General features: G+C 41.2%; 1 protein-coding gene across 1 annotated transcript; it reads right to left on the bottom strand.

Moving 5' to 3' along the window:
• Window positions 1-1,254: 1,254 nt before the first annotated feature.
• CCDC80 (coiled-coil domain containing 80) lies at window positions 1,255-22,367 on the bottom strand. The gene is made up of 8 exons (XM_072326389.1): window positions 21,697-22,367; window positions 19,422-21,331; window positions 14,512-14,668; window positions 9,411-9,547; window positions 8,881-9,029; window positions 5,020-5,123; window positions 3,745-3,825; window positions 1,255-2,701 (listed from the first exon to the last, which is right to left on the bottom strand). The coding sequence occupies exons 2-8, from the start codon at window positions 21,321-21,323 to the stop codon at window positions 2,355-2,357; spliced, it is 2,877 nt and encodes a 958-aa protein (XP_072182490.1). The 5' UTR covers window positions 21,324-21,331; window positions 21,697-22,367; the 3' UTR covers window positions 1,255-2,354.
• Between the last annotated feature and the right edge of the window lie 1,048 nt (window positions 22,368-23,415).

Here is a 23,415-nt window from a genome sequence, read left to right as displayed (position 1 = left end):
TCACAATGAAGTGTTGGTTTGGAGTTGTCTGTCTTTCTGATACTTGGAGTCTTTGAGGTAAATATGTATTGTTGTTATAAAAGGATTGAAGTTCCTCCAGGCTTTGCTTTTAGTTTTCTATAGGGACTGGTAGGTTGCAAAATCAGGATTTTAAACCATTGCTAAAAGTTCTTAGTAATTTTGAGACAGTTTGTAATGAAGGCAGAAATTGGCACCAGAAGGTAGAATAATACTGAGTGTCTCAGATTTTATTAATATTAAAATGTGCAGTTTTGGTTAAGAGCACATCCCAGCCTCCCTCATCAGTAGACAACTTGCTTGGAGTTGCTTTTTTTATATGCAGCTCCCACAGCCAAGACTCAGTTTGATACTTGCTCAACTTGGATTGGACATTGCCCTGTCTTTTGTAAATTTACCTGCTCTTCCTCCTGCTCAGCGCGGATGTTTAGGTTCCATCCTTTGCACTGTCAATTATAAGGGCTTTTATTTTTCATTTGCATTAAAAATAAGATTACAGGAAAGTTGATATTAACAACTGAAAGAAAACACTCCGGGGTGCTTTTCCTTTTGTCAACAGGAGGTGGCTGTTAGTTACACTTTCATCTGCTTTTGCTTTAGGCAAAGATGGTTAGGTAACTGACCTTAATGCACTGGTGTAGTACTTGTTCTCTAAAACTGGGCTATGGGACTTGATCTTTTTTCCTAGAAAACTTTCAGTTCTATAACTTTTCTTTTTTTTTTTTTTAATCTGTCTTCTTTGTTTTGTTTTGTTTTTTAATTTTCTCTGTCCTCTCCTTTCGTCTGCAGACGAAATGTAGGTAAAGAGAAGGCTTGCAAGTACTCTGCAGGCATCAGTCCTCTCTGAATAACTCTGTCAGAAGTCTATCTTCACCCACTTAGTTCCAGACAAAAACCTGAGTGCTCTGTTACACATATGCATGAAAGGCATGAATGCATACCTGGCATATGCTTCCATGTAATAGATTATAAAAACCAAAAGTGACTGATTAGGTGAGCCTGAAACAGTAGAAGAGAGTACTGTGCCGCTATGAAGATTTGCATGATGACTTCACTTCAAGATATTCCTGAATCTTGTTGCTGAGTCTTTAGTGTTTGGAAATCTAACCCAAATGGTATTGGAAACATGGCTATGCAAGGAGTTCCTGCAACTGACTTCAACAGAATAAGGTTGTGCCATGGACCCAATGCCCAAAGACACCAGTGAGAAGGGAGAAGAAAACCATTCCAGAAAATGTGGCAGAAATATAGCTGCTTTAGTAGCAAATCAAATTATACCCAAACAATTCTATAAACATTTCATCCAGATTTTTTTTTTTTTTTTCAAGGGGAGAGGATATGAGAAGAGGTAGAAGGAAATTTGAAGTTTAGAGCAACAGTTTATGTAACATTACAGCAGAGAGCTAGTACAACTTACTTAAAATAGGTGAATGACAATGTTTTTTGGTGTTTTGTTTTTGTTCTTTCTTCCTGATTAGGAATAATGCTTTTCAGTTTATTTCAGACAAGACTATATGGCTGGTGTTTTCACTTAGCTCTCATTAACTTAGAATTAACTGCCAGGTGGCTAAGACCTTAGAAGAACAGGGACCCCAATTGAAAGAATAGATGGCCATGCAGCCAGCTTTGCTGTTAAGAGAACTTGACACTGTTTAGTGTCAGAACAAGTACTGCCAGAACCATAAATTCTTACTTTCATTGGCAAAGTCAGCAAATTATAATGCTGATGCACTGTAGAAGGGATGCTGTGTTGTTGTTTTGTTTTGTTTTTTTTTAGACAAGTTACTTCAAAAGGATGTTTTAAATGATTCTTGAAGAACTTGTCAAATGCCTCTTTCATAACATTTCCTTTATTGGGAAAGTTCTGAAGTTCTTTGCTTATCTTCATCAGCACAATGCAAAATTCTCACTTTCCAATAAATACACTTTTCTTTTTTCTTCTTAGAAAAAAATACTAAAAAGAGCATTGCAATATTTGTCAGACTGTTCATATCCTTCCCTACAGCAGCGTCCATGGACTGAGGGTGTGGGGACTTTTTGTTTGGTTTTAGTACAAACAAACAGCAACTGCTGATGCCCTTTGTTTTTAAAGGATTAAAAATATAAAGGCGTCTTTATTGTTTAAAGCTTCAATACTACTGTTTCGAATTGTTTCACTGTGAAAAGGCTCCTGCGTTTTTGAGAAGGCAAATAAACAAAGTCCCTTGATTGAACAGTGGAAGAAGTAGGCATGGATATCTAGGTGGCCTGGAAAAAACTCTTTGCAACTGGCCACATATTGCTTGGATAGCTATTAGAAGACAGGCACGGGGCACTCAGAGGCTAACTTGCTCTTTTCAGTATGGATATCCATGGTGGTAACTTCCATGGTGGCGGTAGTCATCTTGGTAACCTTCCTGGTATCCCTGGTGATAGCTATGGTAACCATACCCACCATACTCATCTTCTGGGCACTGCATGCCGAGCGATTGCTGAATTGTCATTTCCTGTCGCCGAAGCTGCATGGAATCAATCAGATCGTACACAATTGCCATAGACCACATTGGAGAAGGATACCAGGATTTGACATTTCCATCTTTTCCAACTAGAAGCATGGAGAAATACTCTGGGCTAATTTGGAAATAATTTCGGATGTCTTTCACCAAGTTAGCTGGGATGTCTTCTCGGTCTACGGTAGCGCTTCCTAGAAAGTGATTACATAAAACAGCATTGTCATTTTGTCTAGGCAGCAGTGATGATTATTAGTAACTCAGTGAGTCTGCAGTGTGAGAAAAGATACTACCCAGTATTTCATAACGTAATATTCTTGACATTTGCAGTGTAGTATTTCCTAGTTCTGAAATGAAAGGCCGTGAACCAAAGATGCATTTTGAACAGTTTTGTCAAGGTTAGTAAATTTGTCTTTATCAAGACAAATAATGGCTGGGATATCAAGACAATATAATGGCTGAAGCTATTGTGTGGCACACCTTTTCCTCAACTGACAGGCATGTGTGTCTTTGTTTCTTAAGCAGCTTGAGTAATGGTTCGTGTCTGCAGAAGGCACACAAAAATAGTCACAGTGAAAGAAATCACTGGACTAGAAACGTGATAGTGCATGGTGCAACTTACTCTGTGCCTGGCCTGATGTCTGCTGATGGGTCTCACCTGTCTTAAAGCAGGATATGGCAGAAGCTGGCAGGCCTTGTTGAGAGGGCTTTAAACCAGATGTGAAGGGGAAGGGGGATAAAAACCAAACTTGCTAGAGATAAGCCTAAGGGGATGATGACTGGGGGGTGAGGCAAGGGGCTCAGCTGAAGTACATCCACACCAGTGCATGCATCATGGACAACATATACTAGAAAAGTCAAAGTCCCCCATGAGAATAAGGGCTCATGATCATGCAAATTCTGTTTGCTGTCCATAGAATGCCTCATCTGTCTCTTCATCCTGATTAGACAGTCTATAACAGATCCCCAGCAGGATGTCTACTTTGTTGGCCCGCCCTCTGATCTTTACCCCCTTCAGATTCAATCTTATTCCCAGCCCCAAGCTCAATAATATCAAAACACTGTAACATAGAGCCATACAACCACCTCTCTTCCTTTGGCTTTTTTCTTAAGCAATGGAAAGAAAAACATAATTCAATCACATCCATCTCTCTAAAGAAATTACAGCAAAAAAACTCACAGTATTGCATAGTGCTCTTCGTGAATAGTAGTGAACAAACTGGAAACAGTCACTTACCATTAATTGGATACAACTCTAAGACACCACCAACATCTTCTCCTACTCCTAGCAACTTGAGGATAGTTATATGGCGCAGACCTGTGGAAGAAATGAAGGAGATTTTGAGTTTTAGCAGAAACATAATTAGAGGTGATATAATGAGCAGTTAAACTGCAGAACACTGCGCTGTATGGCTTAGGACAGGCATTCACTTCTTTCACTTGCTCTGAGTAGATGCTTGGACTGTTGCCTATGCACTGAAGAAAGACCTAAGGGACTTCAGAACCTGTTCATGAAACATGAGTCTACATGATCTACAAAATCCCTGATGTAACTTCTTACAACGTGTAGATAAAATGTCTGGAAACATCACTTGGTTAAGGAAAACCATTGAAGACAAACCCTTTAGGAGCTCACTAGATCTTCTTCAGTCTATTCTTAGCAAGGGGCATGAGGAATTAACTGTTATGGCCATATTCAGTTTTTCAGAAAGGAGCTTACAGTGGTTCTTGTTACAATTTACTTTGGGAGTTACCAAATAAAATAAAGCTCTAAATGAAATCCCAGTGATTATGAGACAGTGTAGCAGTAACAATGGTGAAACATACTGAAATACTGGCTTTTGAATGGGACCTGTTTCATTCTGTTGTAGGAGTAAAGTCTAGGCCTTGCATCACACTGTTATTGCTAGGAACCTAAGCTAAGGAGCAAATCTCTCTAGGCTTTTGTGAGAGAGAGAGAAGGGTTGTTTTGGGTCTTGTTCTCAACTGCCTTGTAGAGCAGTCCATCTCTCTAGTGAATATTTTAAGTGCCTAGTTAGGGAGCTGGGAAGATTGTTACTGGGTTGAAGTAGCTCCCATTAAGATTTTTTTTTTACAGGTTTAGGAAATAGAAGGAATGAAAAAGAAAAAGAAATAATCGATTCCCATATATCTCCCGGATATCTGACCTAGCTCTAAGCTAGTTATAAGGATCTGACTTTCTTAAGGCATTGCATCATTAAATCATGCAGTAAGGTAGATCTGAATTATAAGGTGGAAGAGAAGCTGCAGAGCACTCCTGCCTAATGTAAAGGATTCCAGGGAGCACTTGGTTTAGTGTTGTTAGCTGACTGTGCTGTACTACCTGCTTATCATGGTATTTTCCATTAGTATTTGGAGTAGCTACAAGCAAGCTTTTTCAGTTGTGAGACTCCTCAGATTGTCTAGTTTCAGACTTGAGCAAAAGAATCCATCACATCACCAGGAAGGATGTGGTTTTTGGGGAGCGAGAGTGTAATTTCCTTTGACTCACCAAAATTACAGGCTTGTCCACTGAGAGCAGCAAGCTGCTGGGAATAAGCCCAGTCTTCATCACTGGGAGCAGAGATTACCACTAGCCGCCTTCTCCATCGGAACCTGGAAACAAAAAGGAGTGCAACAGGGAACCATCATGACCGGAGTACTTTGAGGATTTTCGTTCTTCAGGCTGAGCTATGTCATATCTTTCACAACTTCTAAGTAACAGCTGCTGGGAGATCTTCCCAGTTCCATTCATCACAGAGAGAGGATAAAGCCTATCTGGAATTGTACAGCTCCAAAACTCAAAAGCAACTTTTGTAGTTTTGCTGCAGTTTAGTCAAGCATTGCAAAGCTTAAGATCATTGCTGCAGGCCACCGTTGCTGGATATTACAATGCTGAGACCTGCATATTCAAGCGCAGGGGAGATTCCTGTAGAATTTCTCACTAGACATTTTAGCTTTTATGTCATTCGCTGCTGCTGGAACTGCTCTGTTATTCTGCAGTCCAAGGGCTGTCTGAGAATTAGGGTGTATCTTCATTTCAGACATAACTCATGCTCCTATGTAAATAATCACTGATCTCTTCTTTACCACATGCGCTCACTCAAAATACTTTTAACATTCTCTTCGATCTAGTCTTCCTTACGTGGATGTGTCTGTGTGAGACTGTGGCTGTATAAGCCAGCCATAGGACAGCAGAGTACATTTTGGAGTTTTCTTTAACAAGGGTGTCTCATCTAACCAAACTTGTGCACTGAGGATCACTTTTCATTGTCCTCTCAGAGAAAGGGAATGTCACAGGGACATTTGAGACCTTTAAACATTCTAACTACAGAGTTATTTAATACTTGGCAAACAACCCCTTTTTTTTAATAAAGGTACTTCTACACTAAACCTAAATAAATCAGATTTATAGGAATTTGCAGAGCTGCAGGGTTATTTTTATAGCAGGAAATGATCTTTTAAATGGATGCAGATGTTACTCTGTTACAATAATAGTCTGACTTTCTGCAGCACCACATGAAGATCTCAAAATAAAAGCTAATGCAATGGATCAACACCATTCCACTTGAGAAAGCAGAAAATACTGTGGGATTTGCTCAAAGTCACAGAAGTTGCTGAGAGAGCAGGGGATGTTCCTGCCTGATTCTTTGTCTTCTTGACTGACTCTATGCTTCATCTTTTTCTTTTCAATAATTTTTCAATAATTATAAATTAAAAGAAAACAACACAACAAAGTTCCTCAGTTTTAATCTTGCCCAGGAGGAACAGCTAGGAGACTTGAGCGCGTGTATGCAGGTATGCGAATGGGAACAAGAAGCATTACTAATCACATGCATGACATCATGATGTGAAGGAAAGAGGGAAACTTTCTTGTTCTTCTGGAAATTGTAGATTATTTATTTATTTATTGTGATACTTTGTATAGCAAAAACACCTGGCTGCCTATAAACAAGGACAGAGAATTGGAAACATTGGATCATATTTTGTCTAGGGCATAAATTAGCATAGTATCTTACCTGTGAGTTGCTTTAAGGTGCTCTAATGATTACTTGCTAATTTTTGAGTATCTGTTTTGGATACGTAGAAATGAAAAATGTTAACCATCACTTGAGTTGTGTATCCTTCTACCCCAGGCAGGTCCTATATCTCGTGTGCTTGTTTGAGATCACATCTAACCAACGGATTCATGTATTTGGTCCTTTACAGCTGTTGGTTTACAAACGCTAGTGTACAAATTTACATCTTATTCCTGATATTGGAAACACAGACTGATGTTCCTGTCTTGGATAATCTGCCAGACACTTCCCTTTGTGCACCCTGTCTTCCTCATCTACCTTGTTCTACTTCTCATTCTGATTTGTGAGCCCAGAAAGCAGCACAGCCAGTGTCTCAGTGTTACAGGGGGCTCACTCAAGGAAATTCAAGGATCTCCTGCCGATATGTGTGGCTTTTGAGAATTACTCAAGGAAGTTCTGGCTCTTCATCTTCTTTCACACCAGATGGAGTTGTAAAAAACAATATTTGCAATTTTACAAGGGCTGCTCTAAAAATAACATCTCCTGTTTTAGTATATTAGTTGTATGGATGTAGGAGTTGAACCTCCTACCAGTATTCCATTAAATGTTGTTGCTGTGTGACAGATAGCAGCAGGGGGGCAGTCTGACAAATTGGCGTCTGATGTGGAAGTGTGGATGAAGAAAAGGTACGTAATTGAATTCCTCCATGCAAAAAAAAAAATGGCAGTCTCTGTCATTCATCAACACTTGCTGAACATTTATGGAGAACAGAGAGTGGATGTGAGCACAGTGAGGTGTGGGGAGGGTGCTTTTCAGCAGTGACAACAGCAACAGTAGGCCACCTCCACTGGTGTGGATTTGTACAAGTAACTGCATGCATGCTCTTGTTCATCCTGGACACTGTGCAGCCAATGTTGGTGCCTGTGTTGAAAAATGGTGTTTTGTAGCTGATAATTTGCTCTATCAAATAGCATTATTATGCTCTTTGTATCTGTTGTAATTTCCATGGAAATAAACAGGAGGCATTACTTTCAGAGAGACCTATGTATAACTGACCTCCCAAATGTGAAACACTAGGGCTCTTGTTCAGCTGGAAAGATAATCTTGGACAAAGCTGGAAGCAATCTTGCTGGGAACTTGACCAGTTATTGTGGCTAATGAAGTCCACCTAATACTTAAACCTGACGTCTATTCCACAGACAACAGATACATTCAGTGCAGCAGTAGTTCTGTTTATAGATGCACTGTTCTGTATTTTTCCTGCCTGTCTCTCTAACGTGTTTATTACTAGGGCTGTTTGCAAGCAAAGAAGTATTTGGGAATTGCCACTTTTCAGCATACAAGCTCTTTCTTGTGTTGGACAGTTGTTTCCAAACTGTGGTTCTTCTTGGTGGTCTTGAGGATGAATCACTGAGACCTAAACAGGAGGTGGTGAGGAGGGTGGGGCGCATCTTGTTAAAGGTTCTTTTTCTGTTGAAGTGGCTATAGGATTTTAAAATGTTCATGAACAAACAACCTACCAATTTGCCTGTTGCTCCATTCCCCCTCATGTCATAACACATCATGCTGTCCCAGTTATTTGCATAACCATCTGGCATTAAAAGTGTACCTCGATGGATTCTGATAGCAGGCGAGGAGAATGCAGTAGTGCCACTTAAAGCCTAGAGTGATGAGATAGCCCTAATTTCATGTAAATTATTCTGTACAGCTGTTCTTTGGGTCTGAATTTTCCCACAATCCAGATGTTTATTTCACAGTATTTAGGTCTCACATGTAGAGAGCAGTAACGTAGCATATAGAGACTGCACAAACAAAACTATCTTTCTACAGAACGTCTCAGACATTTTACAAGAGACATCTGCAAGATCTTCAGTGTATGAATAATGCTGTCAAAGTCCAAATGTTATCACAAGTAGTATGAGAAGGAAGTTACAGTGAATGAATTAGTGAATCAAGCTACATGAAAAGGATTAGAATGGGATTAATGAGATTGTGATGGTTAGTGATTGAAACATCAACATTGTAGTGTATACATTCAAAACATTGAATTAACATCTGTGAATTAATCCTTATTTGCTCTTCTAATGCAAATCAGTGTTATTATCTCCATATCATGGGGGGAGCCGGGGAGACTGACGTACAGAAAGTTAGTGTCTAGAAAATGTGTAGTCAGTCAGCAATGACAGCATGCACATTGACTTCTAGTGCTCTGTGCAAGACTGCATGCAGCTGTGGCTGCGTCTCTGTTTTGCTTCACACTGATAGCATTGAGAAAGGTCTATTAAAAATTGTAGAAGTAGTTGGATAGTTATTTTTCTAGTAAGACCGTAATTACTAGGACCAGAAGGTAATACCTGGACAAGAAGCTCTCAAGGGATTGCTTTTTATCTTCTTTGCAGACAATGCCCTCTTTTTTCTGTCTTTCCATGTCTTTAATTCGTGACTGGAAGGTGTCGATCAAATCAAACACAGACTTCATTGCTATGGGTACTTCATAGTATTGCTGTCACGCAAAAAGAACAGATGGAAAAAATGGTACATGTATTAGCATTCTTTCTGCATGCATCACAGCACTGTAGAGTATACAGCAATTCAAATATCCTCGTATGCACACAGGTAACAAGGCCTACAACGGATGATAAACCATGGTAATATTCCTATTTTTGCAGTCAGACTGCTTCCTGGAAATGATGTATTATTTGTCCAATGTGTAAAGGCCAGGCCTCACAGGCACTGTCAATATATTCTTTTGTTGAGCGTTGTCATATAAAATATGTTGACATCTTGGCGAGTTGTCACACTGTGTTTTAGAACACCAGGTACTGTGTAAATATCCCTGCCAGAGGCTGTCCTGTCTTATCTTTCCAAGAGTCAAAATTCTCACCTTGACCTTCATGTCAGTGTCTGTCAGCACCATGAAGAAATCATTGTAGGTCATCCCATACTCTTTCCTCAGCTCACTGATGAGCTGCTGATCCACAAGATCTTCATCCTCTATCACTTTCATGGGCTTTTCGTTATCTTAATGCAAAACAGAGGAGAAATAAACATGGTCATGGAATTGCACAGCAAGCTTCAGTTACACCTTGCAAGAAAAGGGGAAGTTCATCTTCCATAGGCCCTCTTCCCACTGTATTGGCAATGTCTTCAAAAACAGCACTATGTCACTGTGGCTTTTAACTGTCCAGTTTTCTGCCTTTGGAAAATGAGTTTACCCTTGGGCTCATGTACTTCAACATTCAGTATTTTTACTTGCTTCTGAAAAATTTTGGTTGCCTACTCTTTTCTGGAAAGAGGTTTGAGATTTTTTCAGGCACATTTAGACATTCATATGTGTGTTAATCATTTCAACAGCTCCTGAAATGTAGCCGCTTCTGCAATAGAAAATAGAAACTGTTCGACAATTTCCTGCAGAGGCTGGAAAGCAGAGAATGTGTGTCAGTAAAATATAGTTAGAATAACTTGAGGCTGTCCAGGACTCTGCAGTCTCTTCCAATCTTAAAAAATTACAACAAGAAACCAGAAACTGTTAAACATGTCTTGAATACGGCAGTTTTAGCTCTTTGGGTATGCACAAATACCATGCTGTGGCACTCTTTCACGTGCTTGCTGACATTGATTTCCCATTCTAGCATGTAGATGGGGAAAAAGAAAAGTGTTCTGGGAATGATTTTTAAATGATTATTAAATGCCCAAATTATTCAAATGGAAAAGAACCGAACACTCAAAAAGATTTATAACTAACTCAGGACTTCATGCCCACCCCAGACCTTTATTTCTCTTTTCATATATTTATTGTGAAAAATGACTAGTCTGATGCTTCCAGTTTCAACCTAGAAGTTTCACCCTTTTCACCATTTTCAAATGGTTTCTCATCATTTGATGACAGGTACCAAAAGAAATTTGAAGTATGTATTTACAAAGTTAGATCCATGTGACTTGTGACAGAGATTGGAAACATGGACAGGAGAAGCCTGTGAAGGTACTGAGGATCCTTAATTTCCTTAAGCCAGAGTGCATTAGGGCCAAGTCCTGAAGGCCTCCATATCATCATCTCATCCTCAGCATCCAGAGAAGCACTATACAACTATGACAATGCTGGAACAGGCTTCCAGATGCAGGTATGGGCCTGGGAAGTAAAAAGCAGGGGAGTCACACACACAGTGGAATCAAGCACCTGGGGGCCAAAGAGCTGTCTTCAAATACTACTTGTTTATGCCCTAAGACAGCACTGGGTCATAAATACTATCATCACTTAGCGATCTCAGTCATAGCTTAAGTTATCTGTCTGAAGTCAGAGGTGCCACAGCCAGTAAAGTGATGCAGTGCAGAGGCTCAGCTTTGCTGTCTCCTGCTTCACTGTTATTCACCAGCAAACAGACACAAGATGAACTGTTTTTAACATGCAGCAACAGAAAATACTTGTTCAAGAACAAATGCATGTTTTAAAGATAGTTGACTATTTAAACAACCAGGAATTAATTTATTGATTCATTTTCTAAACATCCATTATCTTTGGGAGCAAGTTAATCTGATTCCAATTTTGCGATAGATCCAATCTTTGTAGTAGACTCAATGAAACTTCTGAATTAAATCTCTGGGAAGATGTTTGGATCAGAACCTCACCTAAACTTCATACTTTGGGAAAACAACATCCAGTTCTATAATGTGTTTATACTAATCATTCTCCAGGCAGCATTTTTAATGGTTGTATGTGGTTACATGTACTTTAAAGTTTTGTGAAGATCGATAGGTAATGTTATAAATTCTCCTTTAGATGGGTCAGTCACGCTTTAATGCTTCATAAACAAGATTTACATCTTACTAATATCAAGCATGACTCTTAAAACATAAATCAAAATTCATACTTATGCCTGCAATTTTATCCTAAAGCAAGATCAGCACTATCTCATTGGTCTGTATGGGGGTAGAATAATACAAGAGAGGTTAGAGGAAAACAGCTTGAATGGTACATTACCTTAGACTAACTGACTCATAGCACTGTTTTGCTTCAAAGACTGCAGATAACAACATGAAGATAGCACTTTAGAGTTTCACTGTTTGGATGTTTTCTTTCAAAGCTTAGAGTGTAAAGAAAAATAAATGACAGAAGTGATACAGAAAAAAGCTTTGGGTGGAAAAAATCCTGAAGGACTGATGCAAACTTAGAAGTGGTTTTGGGAGAGGAAAAAAAATAAGTTAATCTAATAGCCTTTTTCCAATTCACCACTCACCCCCAGCCTCTGCTGTCATAAAGTATATCTGGGGTCAGCCTGAAGAACAACACAATTGAGACTGCCTGCTACTACCAGCAAAATTCTCTCTGATGTTTCTGAAAGGGTTGCTGAAAAAGTGTAGAACCTTTCCTCAGTACATCTTTAGCATCCAGATAGGCTGGAAAGGTGAGTAACTCTTTACAAATAATTCAGCTGAGCAAGGAATGTCAGTACTTTGCTGTGAAAGTATAGTAGCCTAGTAGGTTATGTGCTGGCTTTGGTTGTAAGATGGTTGTGTTACAGCTTGGAACTGCTGTTTAATTCACTGAAGCCCTATTCCCAGGATGTGAGGGAAAGAGACCGAATGGCTAACTTGAGGTGAAAAGGATTCTAATTTTCTGTCATTCCAATGGGAAACAGTCATTGCTTTCATCATAAATCAATCCAGGCCAAACAGCGTTAATGAGCTCTTTCATTAACTACTTCTAAATATGTTTGAAATTCCAGATGAAGAAGTATTTTCTGTGGACCTTTCTGTTTTTGTCATTTATGATGCTCTAGCACAGCAAGCCCAAGGATATAGCAATGCAAGTAGATCACATCATGCTGTCTGCTAAGTCTTCTCATTATGGCATAAATACTGTGAACAAAACATTTGTTAGGAGGTTGTTATTTGCTGCCTCTGATCCGAGCCATTAAGAGGCCATGCAAGCAAGAAGGGTAGAAGAGAAGGGGAGGGAGAGTAGAAAAGTGTTTGTATTATTTAAACTTCTGAAAAAACTCAGGATTAGGTGTTCTGGGCAAAAAATGTAAGGTGAGCTTCTCATGTGAAGTTAGCTTATACCCTTCTAAGTCTCCTGCTTTTCTTCAACAAGTTAATTCCTCCTATGAGAGTTAAGCTGTTATACACATTTGTGGTTTGGAAGAAGTTTGGGTCTAAGTTAAGGTTGGAAGAGGCTGAAAGAGTATGGTCTGTGTCAGAGTGAATGTCTGTTTATTAGTGAGACTGGAGCTAAATATATTCCTAAACAGTCCACTGACAGACAGATTGGTGTAGGTACAGAAAAAGTGACCCTGAGTAACCTTGGTCTGATGTGGAAAATTCTGTACCACTCCAGATTTGCCAGAGAGATGGACAGTCTGGATATGTGAGTCCCTGCTGTTCAGAGACAAGTCTGCTGGCTCCCAGCTAGCTCCCCTCTCTCTGGCAGTAGCGGAGGTATGGCTGCAAAGCCAGGCTTAGTTCCATCCTTTTCTGACCAGTGTTATGCCAGATCTGAAATACCCTGGAAGAGACAGGTGATGGAAGCATCATGTGGCCCAGAGCTTTTCATTCCATACTGCATTGCTTCTAAGGTCTGGAAAACCTAGTCATATGGACTTCTGAGGAACAATGTGGTCTGTTAGAAGCAAAACTGCTAGTTTATATACCTTGCCTTGGTTCAGCAAAACACTTAAATTGGTGTGAAGCTGTAGATGCAGACAACAACAGGATTGCTTACATTCTTCAAGAGACATCTAAGCTTAGATGCTTTGCTGGACCTGAACTTGATATCTCTGTGCAAATCCCACCATAATTAAAGGAAAGGTTCTTGCTGGCTTTGGTGGGTTTCCCTGGGACCTGAGCACTGACACCTGTTGTTTAAAAACTTTCTAAGAGTTGCATGCCCAGTGCCACTTGCAGATATGGGAACTCTGTGTAAAGGAAGTGGCACTAGGTAAGGCTGAATGAACTGCTTTACAAGACCTGCACAGTCCGATTTATAGTGCCTCCAAAGATTAACAGCCAGCAATAAACAGACACACTGATGAGCATCTGGCTTTATGGGCAAAGAGGGGCTATCAGAATTTAAGCAGTAAGCCTTTTAATATCAGGTATGCAGGTACAAATTTATAAACTTGCCCATACTTTGAAGCTATGGAGGAAATCTCCTAAATTAATATCTCTTTACTAACAGGGAGAGGAAAATGCTCTTGGACCTCACCTGTGGTAGAAAGCACTCACTTTAAACATCTCAAAATCATCTGTTAGGCCTAGAAAAGCTGATCTTGGGAAGGAAAAGAACTCACTTCAAGGAGTCTACCTGTCACACTACTCTCACAGTCCTGGGTTCAGTGGGTGCATGCATGTGTAAAATTAAGCCTTTTCCATGTCCTCACGAGGAGTGAAAAGGTATGAGTGAACATTGCTTGGCAGGGCAGAGAGGTAATGATGTTGAACTTCAAAATAGAATAAGCTTAACACCAAGTTCTGAATTATCATCTCATTCTCTTCAGCTTCTTCTGTACCCCACCTCTTCTCCTTCATGACATCAGACAGGTTCTTTAAACTGTGTTTAAAACATGCTAGCAAATATCTAGCTGCCCATGGTTTAGTAAAGAAACAATTGTGGAGTTGTATTGGGACAACTATTCTGATAGTGAGGTTAGTATTCATGATACTGGTAGAACTGACCTTCATTTCTCCCATTCCCCATGTCAAATTTTCAGGCCTTTTCTCTGTTTCATTACTTTAATATCTTTATGAATTCCCACAAAGAAAGCTGAAGTTACAGCACTGGAAGCCTAGGCATGGAAAATACTAGAGGCCTTTAGACAAATACAGAGTGAGAGTAGTCAGTGTGGAGGGAGGAGGGATGGGTTTGAAAGTCCTACTGTCCCACAACAAATGGTCTTGCTTAGGTCTTGACCCAAGCTGGGGAAATTTCTCCCTCCGCTGTCTGTAATGTGCCCACAAGATGGAAAGAAATGATATAAAAAAAAATGAACCTAGCTGGAAGTGGTCAATTTTCATGCTGCTGTTGTTCATGGTGCCAAAAATTGTAATGACTGAGATTTTCCTTGTTGCCATCTTGCAGAAGCTCTCCAGATACTCGTCTCGCTGCTGAACATACATGTTGTTGTCCGCCTTGGGGGTTGTGATCAGCTGGTTGGTGGCAGAGACAAAAGAGCTTGTTTAATATAAGAAATTAAGCAGATTTCTATTTCACTGAAGGAGAACTAGTCACTGTCTGCAGCCTTGGATTTCTTTTCTGTAAAGCTATTGACTCCTCTGCAGTTTTATTTGCTTGTGGTTGTAGCGTAACTGTAGGACCAGTCTTGTCCAACCAGTCCCAGGAAAGCTATAGGAAGTATGGCCAGCTGGTGTCACCAGCTCTTCCATTGCCTTTCCACAATACTGATAGGAAAATAACACTGCAATTTACAGGAAGCCCCCTAACTTCCTATTATCCTTTGCCCTACCATGTTTCCCCCCACCCTTCAGGGGTGCAACATCTTTAGGATTCCTCCCACCCAGTCACAGCAGGAGCACTGGGAACATGGCAGCCTGGCAGCTACTGCATCTTCATCTCATGCTCCAGGGAGAGCTCCTGTGGCACTTTCGACTATGAAAGTGCAAGTAAAACTAGAGCTTACTGAAGAATTATATAACTGATGATCATATCAAAAGACCTCGAAAACTCAGTAAGGCCACTGTGACCTCTCCTGAAAATCGCTTATTTATCATATATTTATTTTAAGTCACATTTCTGTCACATGGGTCTTTGATTAGAAGGCACGGCTAGGGAGGAGGAACAGTTATTAAAACAAAAGTATAAAATTATCCACAGTTCATGTTACTCTATTCATTTCAAAGTCTCCTAACAATTACAAGATTAAAGAAGTTTAAAGCACATAACTTGGCTCCTTCATCAGTGACTGGGATTCAAACATACCAGGAAAAGGGTGTTTGTCTCTTAAATGTTCCCTGCTTTGTTCTACAGGGTTTGATGACATAAGTCTAATTCAGACTTCTTACTCATGGCTTCTGAAAGCAAGAGGACAGTGTAAACCAATGATCTGGTCAGCATGCAGTAGTTGTATGCTCCAGTTTCCAGAAGAAGTTTGGAGAGGAATGTCTCCAGTCTAGCAAAGTAATCACGAAAGTGCTGTTAGTGCAGCACAATCAAGTACCTGCAACAACTCCTCCAAGCACAAAGGGAGTTGAAATCCAAATACTCACCAGAATCTCTGGATTGCAAGCTTATGCTTCAGTCTGCAGCAGGTACAATCATCTTCTATCTACCTCATGTTCATAGAGCCTGAAGGCTAATTTTTATGATATACTCATTATTAACATTAATCATTGTACTGACATGTATGGGGCATTTATCAGCTTGTAAAATCTGACTAGTTTATAGAAAGACTCCCTGGCATGACTACAACCCTGGGTGAATGAGAATCAAACACAAAAAGTGTTTGATTTCTGGTTTTTAAATTGCACAGAAATGCTTCAAATTAAAAACGATCTCGGAGAGGATTTGAGGACTGAGACCAAAACCAGACCATTGGTTTGCATTGTACTTTTTGTTTTAGAGGCTGTAAGTAAGAACACACTCTGAAGTCTGAATTAGAGGTACTTCATCAGACCTTGCAGAATGAAACAAGGAACATTTAAAAGGCAAGGCAATCTTCAGGTCAAAGCTTTGTTCCAGGACTGTTCTAAGCCAAGCAGAAAATACATCACATCTACCTGCATTTGCATTCATGTGTATGTGCACGTATGTATTCATATATGTGCCTGTGTGTATAAATGAAGCATTACATAAATTGTCAGCTTGCACTTCTTCACCACAGGGACATAAACATAAACAGAAAACCCAGAAAACAGTAAGCCAAGACTTCTTAACATTAGTAAGAATGAAACAAAACCTTCATTGTAGACTGGTGAGTCTGTAGACCTCAATACCCATATGCTTTTTCAGTTTTTGCGGGTGGATCCTATATTTGTCATTAATTGAACTTAACGCAGATTAGCCTTCAGAATTCTACATGTTTGAAAAGCATGCTGAAACCTGCAAACTGAAATCCTTAATGATGTGTAAATCTTAAAAGCCTGTGGCTCTTCAAATTCTCTTGTATTGCAAGAGGGCTGAAAGAATGTCTTTGGGAGACAGTCTATGAAGTGACTGAAAGATAGTAGCACAGCAGTGTAGTTGAGTTCTACTCGGGCAGAGCCAATTCTCTAACAGCATGGGCTAATTCTTTAGAGGAGTTTGAAGACTCATGAATGGTAGAGTTTATCCAGCTAGAAGGACTTACCCTAAGTGAACTGAATAGTTTGATAGGAAGGAGTACAAAAATGCATGTGTAAAGGAGCTTGGAAAGTTCTTTGTTATCTGTGTGCTGGGGATGGAAAAGAGAGAACAGGCTCCAGCCATTGCTTTTACTACTGACCACCTCAAACTTGCCCTTCAAGAAACTTCAGGGCAAGCGGGCCAAAGGTAGTATTAGGTACTGGAGAAATACAGTGGAACATGGCACAATCATTTATCTTCAGTGGGTTCTGGCCTGAGAGCCTGAGATTGTGCAGGTCTTTTATTGAACATGCAGCTGACAGGTGGTCTGGTATCAGCTGGTTGAAATTTCAGACCAGCCTTTAAGTTGCCAGGACTGTGCTGGTGTAATGGATTAATAGTTTGACGTCTATAAGCTCAGATTTTGACATTTTACAGATTTGTTTTTATTTGTGTTGATGCTGGACGTGTTCTTGGAAGCCACAACATTAAGATGTATGACCAAATTTCAAAGATCTCAGCCACACTTTGTTTGCTTAACTGGTAGTTAACATGTAACTGACAAGAATTATTTGCAAAATTCACTCAAGTTCAATTTTTTTTCAATTATATTGCTAATAATAATACTGAATAATATTTGAATATTATTCAAATATATTGCAAATATATCAAATATAAGGCCAAGTGCAAGGTACTGCATATGAGCTGGGGCAATCTCAAGAACAAATACAGGTTGGGCAGAAAATGGCTTAAGGGCAGCCCTGAGGAGAAAGATTTGGGAGTGTTGATTGATGAGAGATTCAGTATGAGCTGGCAGTGTGTGCTTGCAGCCCAGAAGTCCTGGGCTGCATCAAGAGAAGTGTGACCAGCTGGTCAAGGGAGGTGATTCTGCCTCTCTACTCTGTTCTTGTGAGACCCCACCTGCAGTACTGTGTCCAGTTCTGGAGCCCTCAACACAAGAAGGACATGGAGCTGTTTGAGCAGTTCCAGAGGAGGGCCACGAAGATGATCAGAGAGCTGGAGAACATCCCCTATGATGACAGGCTGAGAGAGCTGGGGCTCTTCAACCTGGTGAAGAGGAGGCTCTGAGGAGACCTCATAGTGGTCTTCGAGTCCCTGAATGAGACCTACAGGAAAGCTGGGGACGGAGATTTTATAAGGGTATTTATGTGACAGGACAAAGGAAAATGGCTTCAAACTGGAAATGGGTAGGTTTAGGCTAGATACTAGGAAGAAATTCTGTAGTATGAGGGTGTTGAGACACTGGAACAGGATGCCCAGTGAGGTTGTGAATGCCCCCTTCCCTGGAAGCATTCAAGGCCAGGCTGGATGGGGCTTTGAGCAAACTTGTCTAGAGGGAGGAGTCCCTGCCTATAGCAGGGAGTTGGAATTAGGTGATCTTAAAGTTCCCTTCCAACCCAAACCATTCTGTGATTCTATGATTGTTCTTCTCTGCTCACAACATGCTGGGGAATGTTCTCCTTCTAGATCTGCACAGGCCTAAAGCTGGAAGAGTAGGGAGGGGAATAAGAAAGTTGGATTCTATTTAGGTTTGTGAATCATCAACGGAATGATTAATTAAATTCCAGTGGTTGAAATCTTGGCTTGGTGTCCTAGGTATTTGTATTGAAATGTGGGGCATCAAAGTGAAAACTGTGTTGTGACACTGACTGTTGAACAATAACTGTCAAAGAGGCCAGCTTGCAGTGGAATAATTGCAAGAAACCAGCTCCCATAATAATATTTTTAAAGAATTATTTTTCAAAGTGTGCCATTTCAGGATACGTGCCATCTGCCAGGATAAACATCTGTACTACAGCTAAAACTGTTTCCTGTTGCAGGTGAAGTGTTTTTTTAGATAAGTAGTTGGAAAAACATACAACACTATTAAACCCTGAGAGAAGTAACTCCAGATCGTGCTGAGTTTCTAAGACTTAAAAACTAACCATAGAGTTATTGTTTAATAAAAACAGCAGGAGAATAAAAGGGAACAAAGTTTGTATGGGATCCCTGAAGATATCTAGGAGATCTGAAAGCCAAATTCCCACGAGAAATAATGGCACATATAACAGTCCTACCTCAGGGCAATCTTGTCATATGCCTTTGTGCATATCGTTAGTCAGACATGCATAATACTGCCAAAAACACTTGGCTTGCTTCCAGTTTTAGGACACCAGCACCAATACAAAACAGGTTTGCCAGCTGGCAGGACATGCTTAGCATCAAAATGTGGTGACATTGGCAAGTACCCTAAAGCAATGACTGAAATCCACATGAACTTCATTTTACTGAATATAGTTGTACAGATCCCAATACCTGTGTATCTATTGGAAACAAGCTATTCTGATGGCTGTATGATGGCTCATGGAACTGAGTGGGAAGGGGTTTTAACCTAATTCCTGTCTGATGGACTTTTGTACTGTACATAAGATTTCCTACATGAGGCTGCAAAAACTTCCATGTTGGAAATGATCCTCCAGGTCTAGAGATCTGATCACTTAAACAAAATCAACAGAAAAGAGTAATACAAAAGCACCATAAGCTTTCTGTTCCCCTTGTTCCTTCTAGGAGGGAGACATTACTTCATTTACGAAATAAAATTCAGATGAACAAGTTACTTACAATGAGCCGCCTTTTGCCTTCAAAGTAGTCCAGGAGGTTGGCCGCCGATTTCCTGGGAGGCTGTAAGAAAGGCTTCTTGTTGGGCTTAGGGAAATCCTCATTCTCTGTTCTGCTCCCCTTCTTGTTTTTTTTGCTACGGTCTTTATCCTGCTTGCCCTTTTTCTCAGCTTTGTCCTTCTTGGACTGCTTCTCACTCTTCTGCAGCTTGTCGGGTCTGTCCTTCTTCTTTTTCTTCTCAGGTTTATCCATTTTCTCGTGCTTCTTTGATTCTTTTCCTTTCTTTGGGGGAATACTTCCCACTGCAATCTCTTCCTCTAAATGTGTACTAGCAGGCTTACTTGGGTCATATTTATCTTCATATTCATTACTCAGTATCTTCTCTTGCGTCTTCTTTTTTGGTGGTTTAGTCTTACTTGGTTTGTGTTGCCCTGGCGTGACATTCAGGTCTCTGTGGTTATAGTCCTTCCTGTCTGTTCGATTATCTTTAAACCTACTCATGCTTGCCTTCGTGTAGTGCACTGAGGGGGCTGTTGGGACTTCTGTGAAGCTCTCGTAGCGTCCACCTTTGCTTGGTTTCCGTGTGGCTGCCAGGTGTTTCTCTGGGTGGCCTCGCTGCCGGTCCCTGCGGTTTGCCTTCCACACAGGAGAATAGAAATCCTCAGCGGCCGTGACTCGTGGTGTGGTGGCCTCAGGAGGTGCTGGCAGCCTATGGTACTCTGTGGTGGTATGTGACTTTGTGATCCACGTCCTCTGCGTGGTGGGGAGGAGTGTAGTTGTTGTTGTAGGCCTGCTTGCTGTTGTCACTGTACGGGTGGTGGCTCGGGTGGCTGTGGTGGTGGTAGGGAGGGTAGTGGTCCTTACTGTAGGCAGAGGAGTAGCCACAGTGGTTGTCATTGGTTTTCTCACTGTTTTGGTCCTTGTTGGTTGGTTGTTGCTCCTCCTTGGTTCCTCCTTCCTCCCTCCTGCTGATACTTGGACATGTCCACCACCAGGGATAGATGGGGTGCTGCCCCCATTATTGTCATCTTCAACCACCTGTCCCTCCACCCCAGCTGCTTTGCAAGTCTGTATGAAACCCTTCTGTCTCATCTTCTCAATTTTTCTGATGGGGTTCTGATCAATGACCTCATACATGGCCTCTAGCCTTACGGGATAAGGGTACCTTTCCTCCACCTGTAGAGTTTTCTTCAGCAGCACCATGCCAAATTTCCCCTTTTCTAGTTTCAGGAAGCTCATGAGCTTAGGGATGAGAGCAGGATCCAGTGGCTGTTCCAGTATTTTTCCTTCATTGGTTATCCTTCTGACTTTTCCTCCTTCTTCCCCTTCTTCATGGAACAACACAATTTGCTGGATGTGTCTCTCAGCCAGTTCACAGTAAACATCGTTTTTCAGCAGGCTCATCATGAGCCGGTAGTAGCCCTCTGAGGCATGGGGGGCAGAAATGACCCACACCCGATTTTTCCCAGCAAAGCTGGCCAAGACATTGGGAGAGCTTGACCCAGAAGGGAAGCGTACTGCTCGTGACTGTGAGGCGGTAGATATCCCTTCATCCTTAATCATCTCAGACTTGGAGTATTTGGCTGCAGCTGTAAGTCTCTGTACCCGCCTTGTTCTGGTGGCTATGCTCCTGGGCTGGGAACGTGACTCCTCTTTCAGGAGGTTGGCAGGTGCCTTTGGAGGTACTGAAGAATCTCTCTTGGCTACGGGGTGTTGGGGATTCGGGCTTAGATTCTGTAGGGATGCTCCAGACCTTCTCAGGAGGTTGCTGGGAGCCCTGTGAGACTGAGGCACTTTCCTGACTCCATGGCTCCCTCTCTCCGCTAACCTCCCTGTCTTCTCAGAGCCACAAACTAGCCATGCTGTCCACAGCAGGGCTAAGCTGAGAGCTGGCCTCCAGTTCATCGTGCAATCTGCTTGTGGGAAGGAGGAGAAAAAGTCAGGTGTTAACAGTATGATGATACTTTGCACAAATGATTAAACAGAATCACAAAAGGAGACTGGATAGTTTTAGGGATTTGAGAGTGCTGGTTACACCTCAGCATTGCCCCAGTGGTTTTGTAGGTTTTAAAAGTCATTTTTGGAAAAGCACAAAATGGATCATTTTATCAAAAAATGACATCATCCATCTGTAACACAACTCTGTCTATCCAAAAGGACATTGTGATCCACATCCTTCTCTCAGTCTCTCACGCTTTCACATCCACACATGCAAACACACAGAGAGAACAGGTCTGGCACATAGAGCAGAAATCCAAGAATTAGACTTGAGACTTACACTCTCACGGAAGTTCCCCTTCCAGAGACGAGGTTTCACGTCTTTTTCCTTTAAAAGGAGACAAATGCCATACAGCTTTGCTGCTGCTCGCTGATTTATCCTTACACAGCCCAGCACGTCCCAGAGCCTGTCTGTCTACTTGTGTATCTTTTACCTCTTTTTTTTTCCTTCACGTTCTTGACAAGCGGGATGAGGTGAGCGGAAATTTCCTTTGGGATCTCTGCTTCTCCATTTACCTGCAGGTCTGTCTTCTTTCTGTACTGGTTACCCACACAGGCAGGGATTTCATTTAAGAAAAGGAAACTCCCAGCTGCACTGAGTCTCTCTTTCAAACTTCCTCAAGCCTCCTTCCCACTCCTTGCTTCCTCAGTCCAGCTTAGTTCCTTTGTTTCCAGAGAGGAAAGCACAAGCATTAATATATTTTCCAGGCTGAAGAAAAACACAGGAATGTGATGTTGAAAAAAAAGCGGATGCTTCCCTTTCCCCTTTCTCCACACTTAGACAAAAGCAAATTGTGTAAGTTTAATCTTTTCTTCTCCTTCCCTTCTTGGCTCTTTACGGTCCCAGAAATGTCAGGGTAACCCCAGCGCTGCTCAGAACCAGCTTCAGACAACAGTGGCCACTGGAAATGGGGGAAACTTCACTCAGGATTTAACAGCTCAGCAGAACCCGCCTCCTCCCCACTCTGACACAGGGAGGGAGGGAGGGAGGAGGAAGGCTCTGGGGGCTGAAAGGCTGCACAGCATCACAGCGCACTTCAGAGAGGGTGACTCCAGCCTTAACTCTTTCCTTTGCGCTTCTGAGCTCCCTCGCGCCCCCCAGTCTCATCTTTCTCTTTCTTCCCATTAAAAAGACGTTGTCTGAATAAAAAAGAGTCCCGTGAGAAATGTATTTCCCCATCTGTGTCAGAAACCACCCTGCTGTTTAAAAGTAGTTGCTTTGTAACCCTATTGTTTCTGCCTCCTGCTCCCCTTTCTCCCCGTTAGTTTGTTTTCTAGGAGTTCTCCAGTAAAATCCCGTTTTGTTTCACTTTCCTGCCAATTTCACTTTCAGATCCACATGGCTATGTCACTACAGTCTGCTCCATAAAAATATATGCACATGGCTGTTTGTTTGTTTGTAGTTTTAAAGAGATCAAGATGTTTACTGCATTATGGTACTAAAAATAGCATCACATATATTTCCCTTGAATGTACACTAGCAGTGAAAAAAAAAAATAAGTGCAAAAATAGCTAAAGCAACATGATAAAGGACAGGGTCGTGTCCTTTGCTCTGTTCATGGGGTAAATGACACCATTCTGTTGAGCTGACGTAAACTGGCACTGCTGCGCTGCCAGCACCTGGTCTTTAGCTGATTCACACTGGCTTCAGTGTGTCATGAACCTTTAGTAAAGCACCACTTAGTTGTGGTTGATGGATAACAACTGAAAACAACCAGGACCTTAATATTCCTTTGATAGTTTTCCAAAATCTCACTTATTTACAGAGATGCTGCCGCATTCTCATGAGCGTCATAAAGTACTGCATTTGATCTGAATTCTTGTGGTGGGGGGCAAAGGTGTACCTTCTCCGTCCCTTGAAGTGAATGTTTCAAAGATAAAACACTTCCCCTTCTGTCTCTTTCCTTGTTTTCTTCATTTTAACTCTATGTTATCAAATGCACTGATAAACGTTAGCGGTGTTTTTGCTCCACACCGATTTGTGTTTGCCTTCTATGGC

The sequence above is a fragment of the Excalfactoria chinensis genome, chromosome 1 (genome assembly GCF_039878825.1).
Source record: "Excalfactoria chinensis isolate bCotChi1 chromosome 1, bCotChi1.hap2, whole genome shotgun sequence".
Classification (NCBI taxonomy): Eukaryota; Metazoa; Chordata; class Aves; order Galliformes; family Phasianidae; genus Excalfactoria; species Excalfactoria chinensis.
This window is presented reverse-complemented; position numbering and strand designations above follow the sequence as displayed.

Bases quoted from the DNA above. Each gene is read 5' to 3' on its own strand.
- CCDC80 (XM_072326389.1), bottom strand. From the start codon at position 21,323: ATGAACTGGAGGCCAGCTCTCAGCTTAGCCCTGCTGTGGACAGCATGG. The intron at 9,548-14,511 runs GTTCATTTTTTT...TTTTGCATTAAG, and splicing joins AATTGACCACTTCCAGCTAG to ATAACGAAAAGCCCATGAAA. The intron at 5,124-8,880 runs GTATTACCTTCT...TTTTGTTTCCAG, and splicing joins CTTGAGAGCTTCTTGTCCAG to GTTCCGATGGAGAAGGCGGC.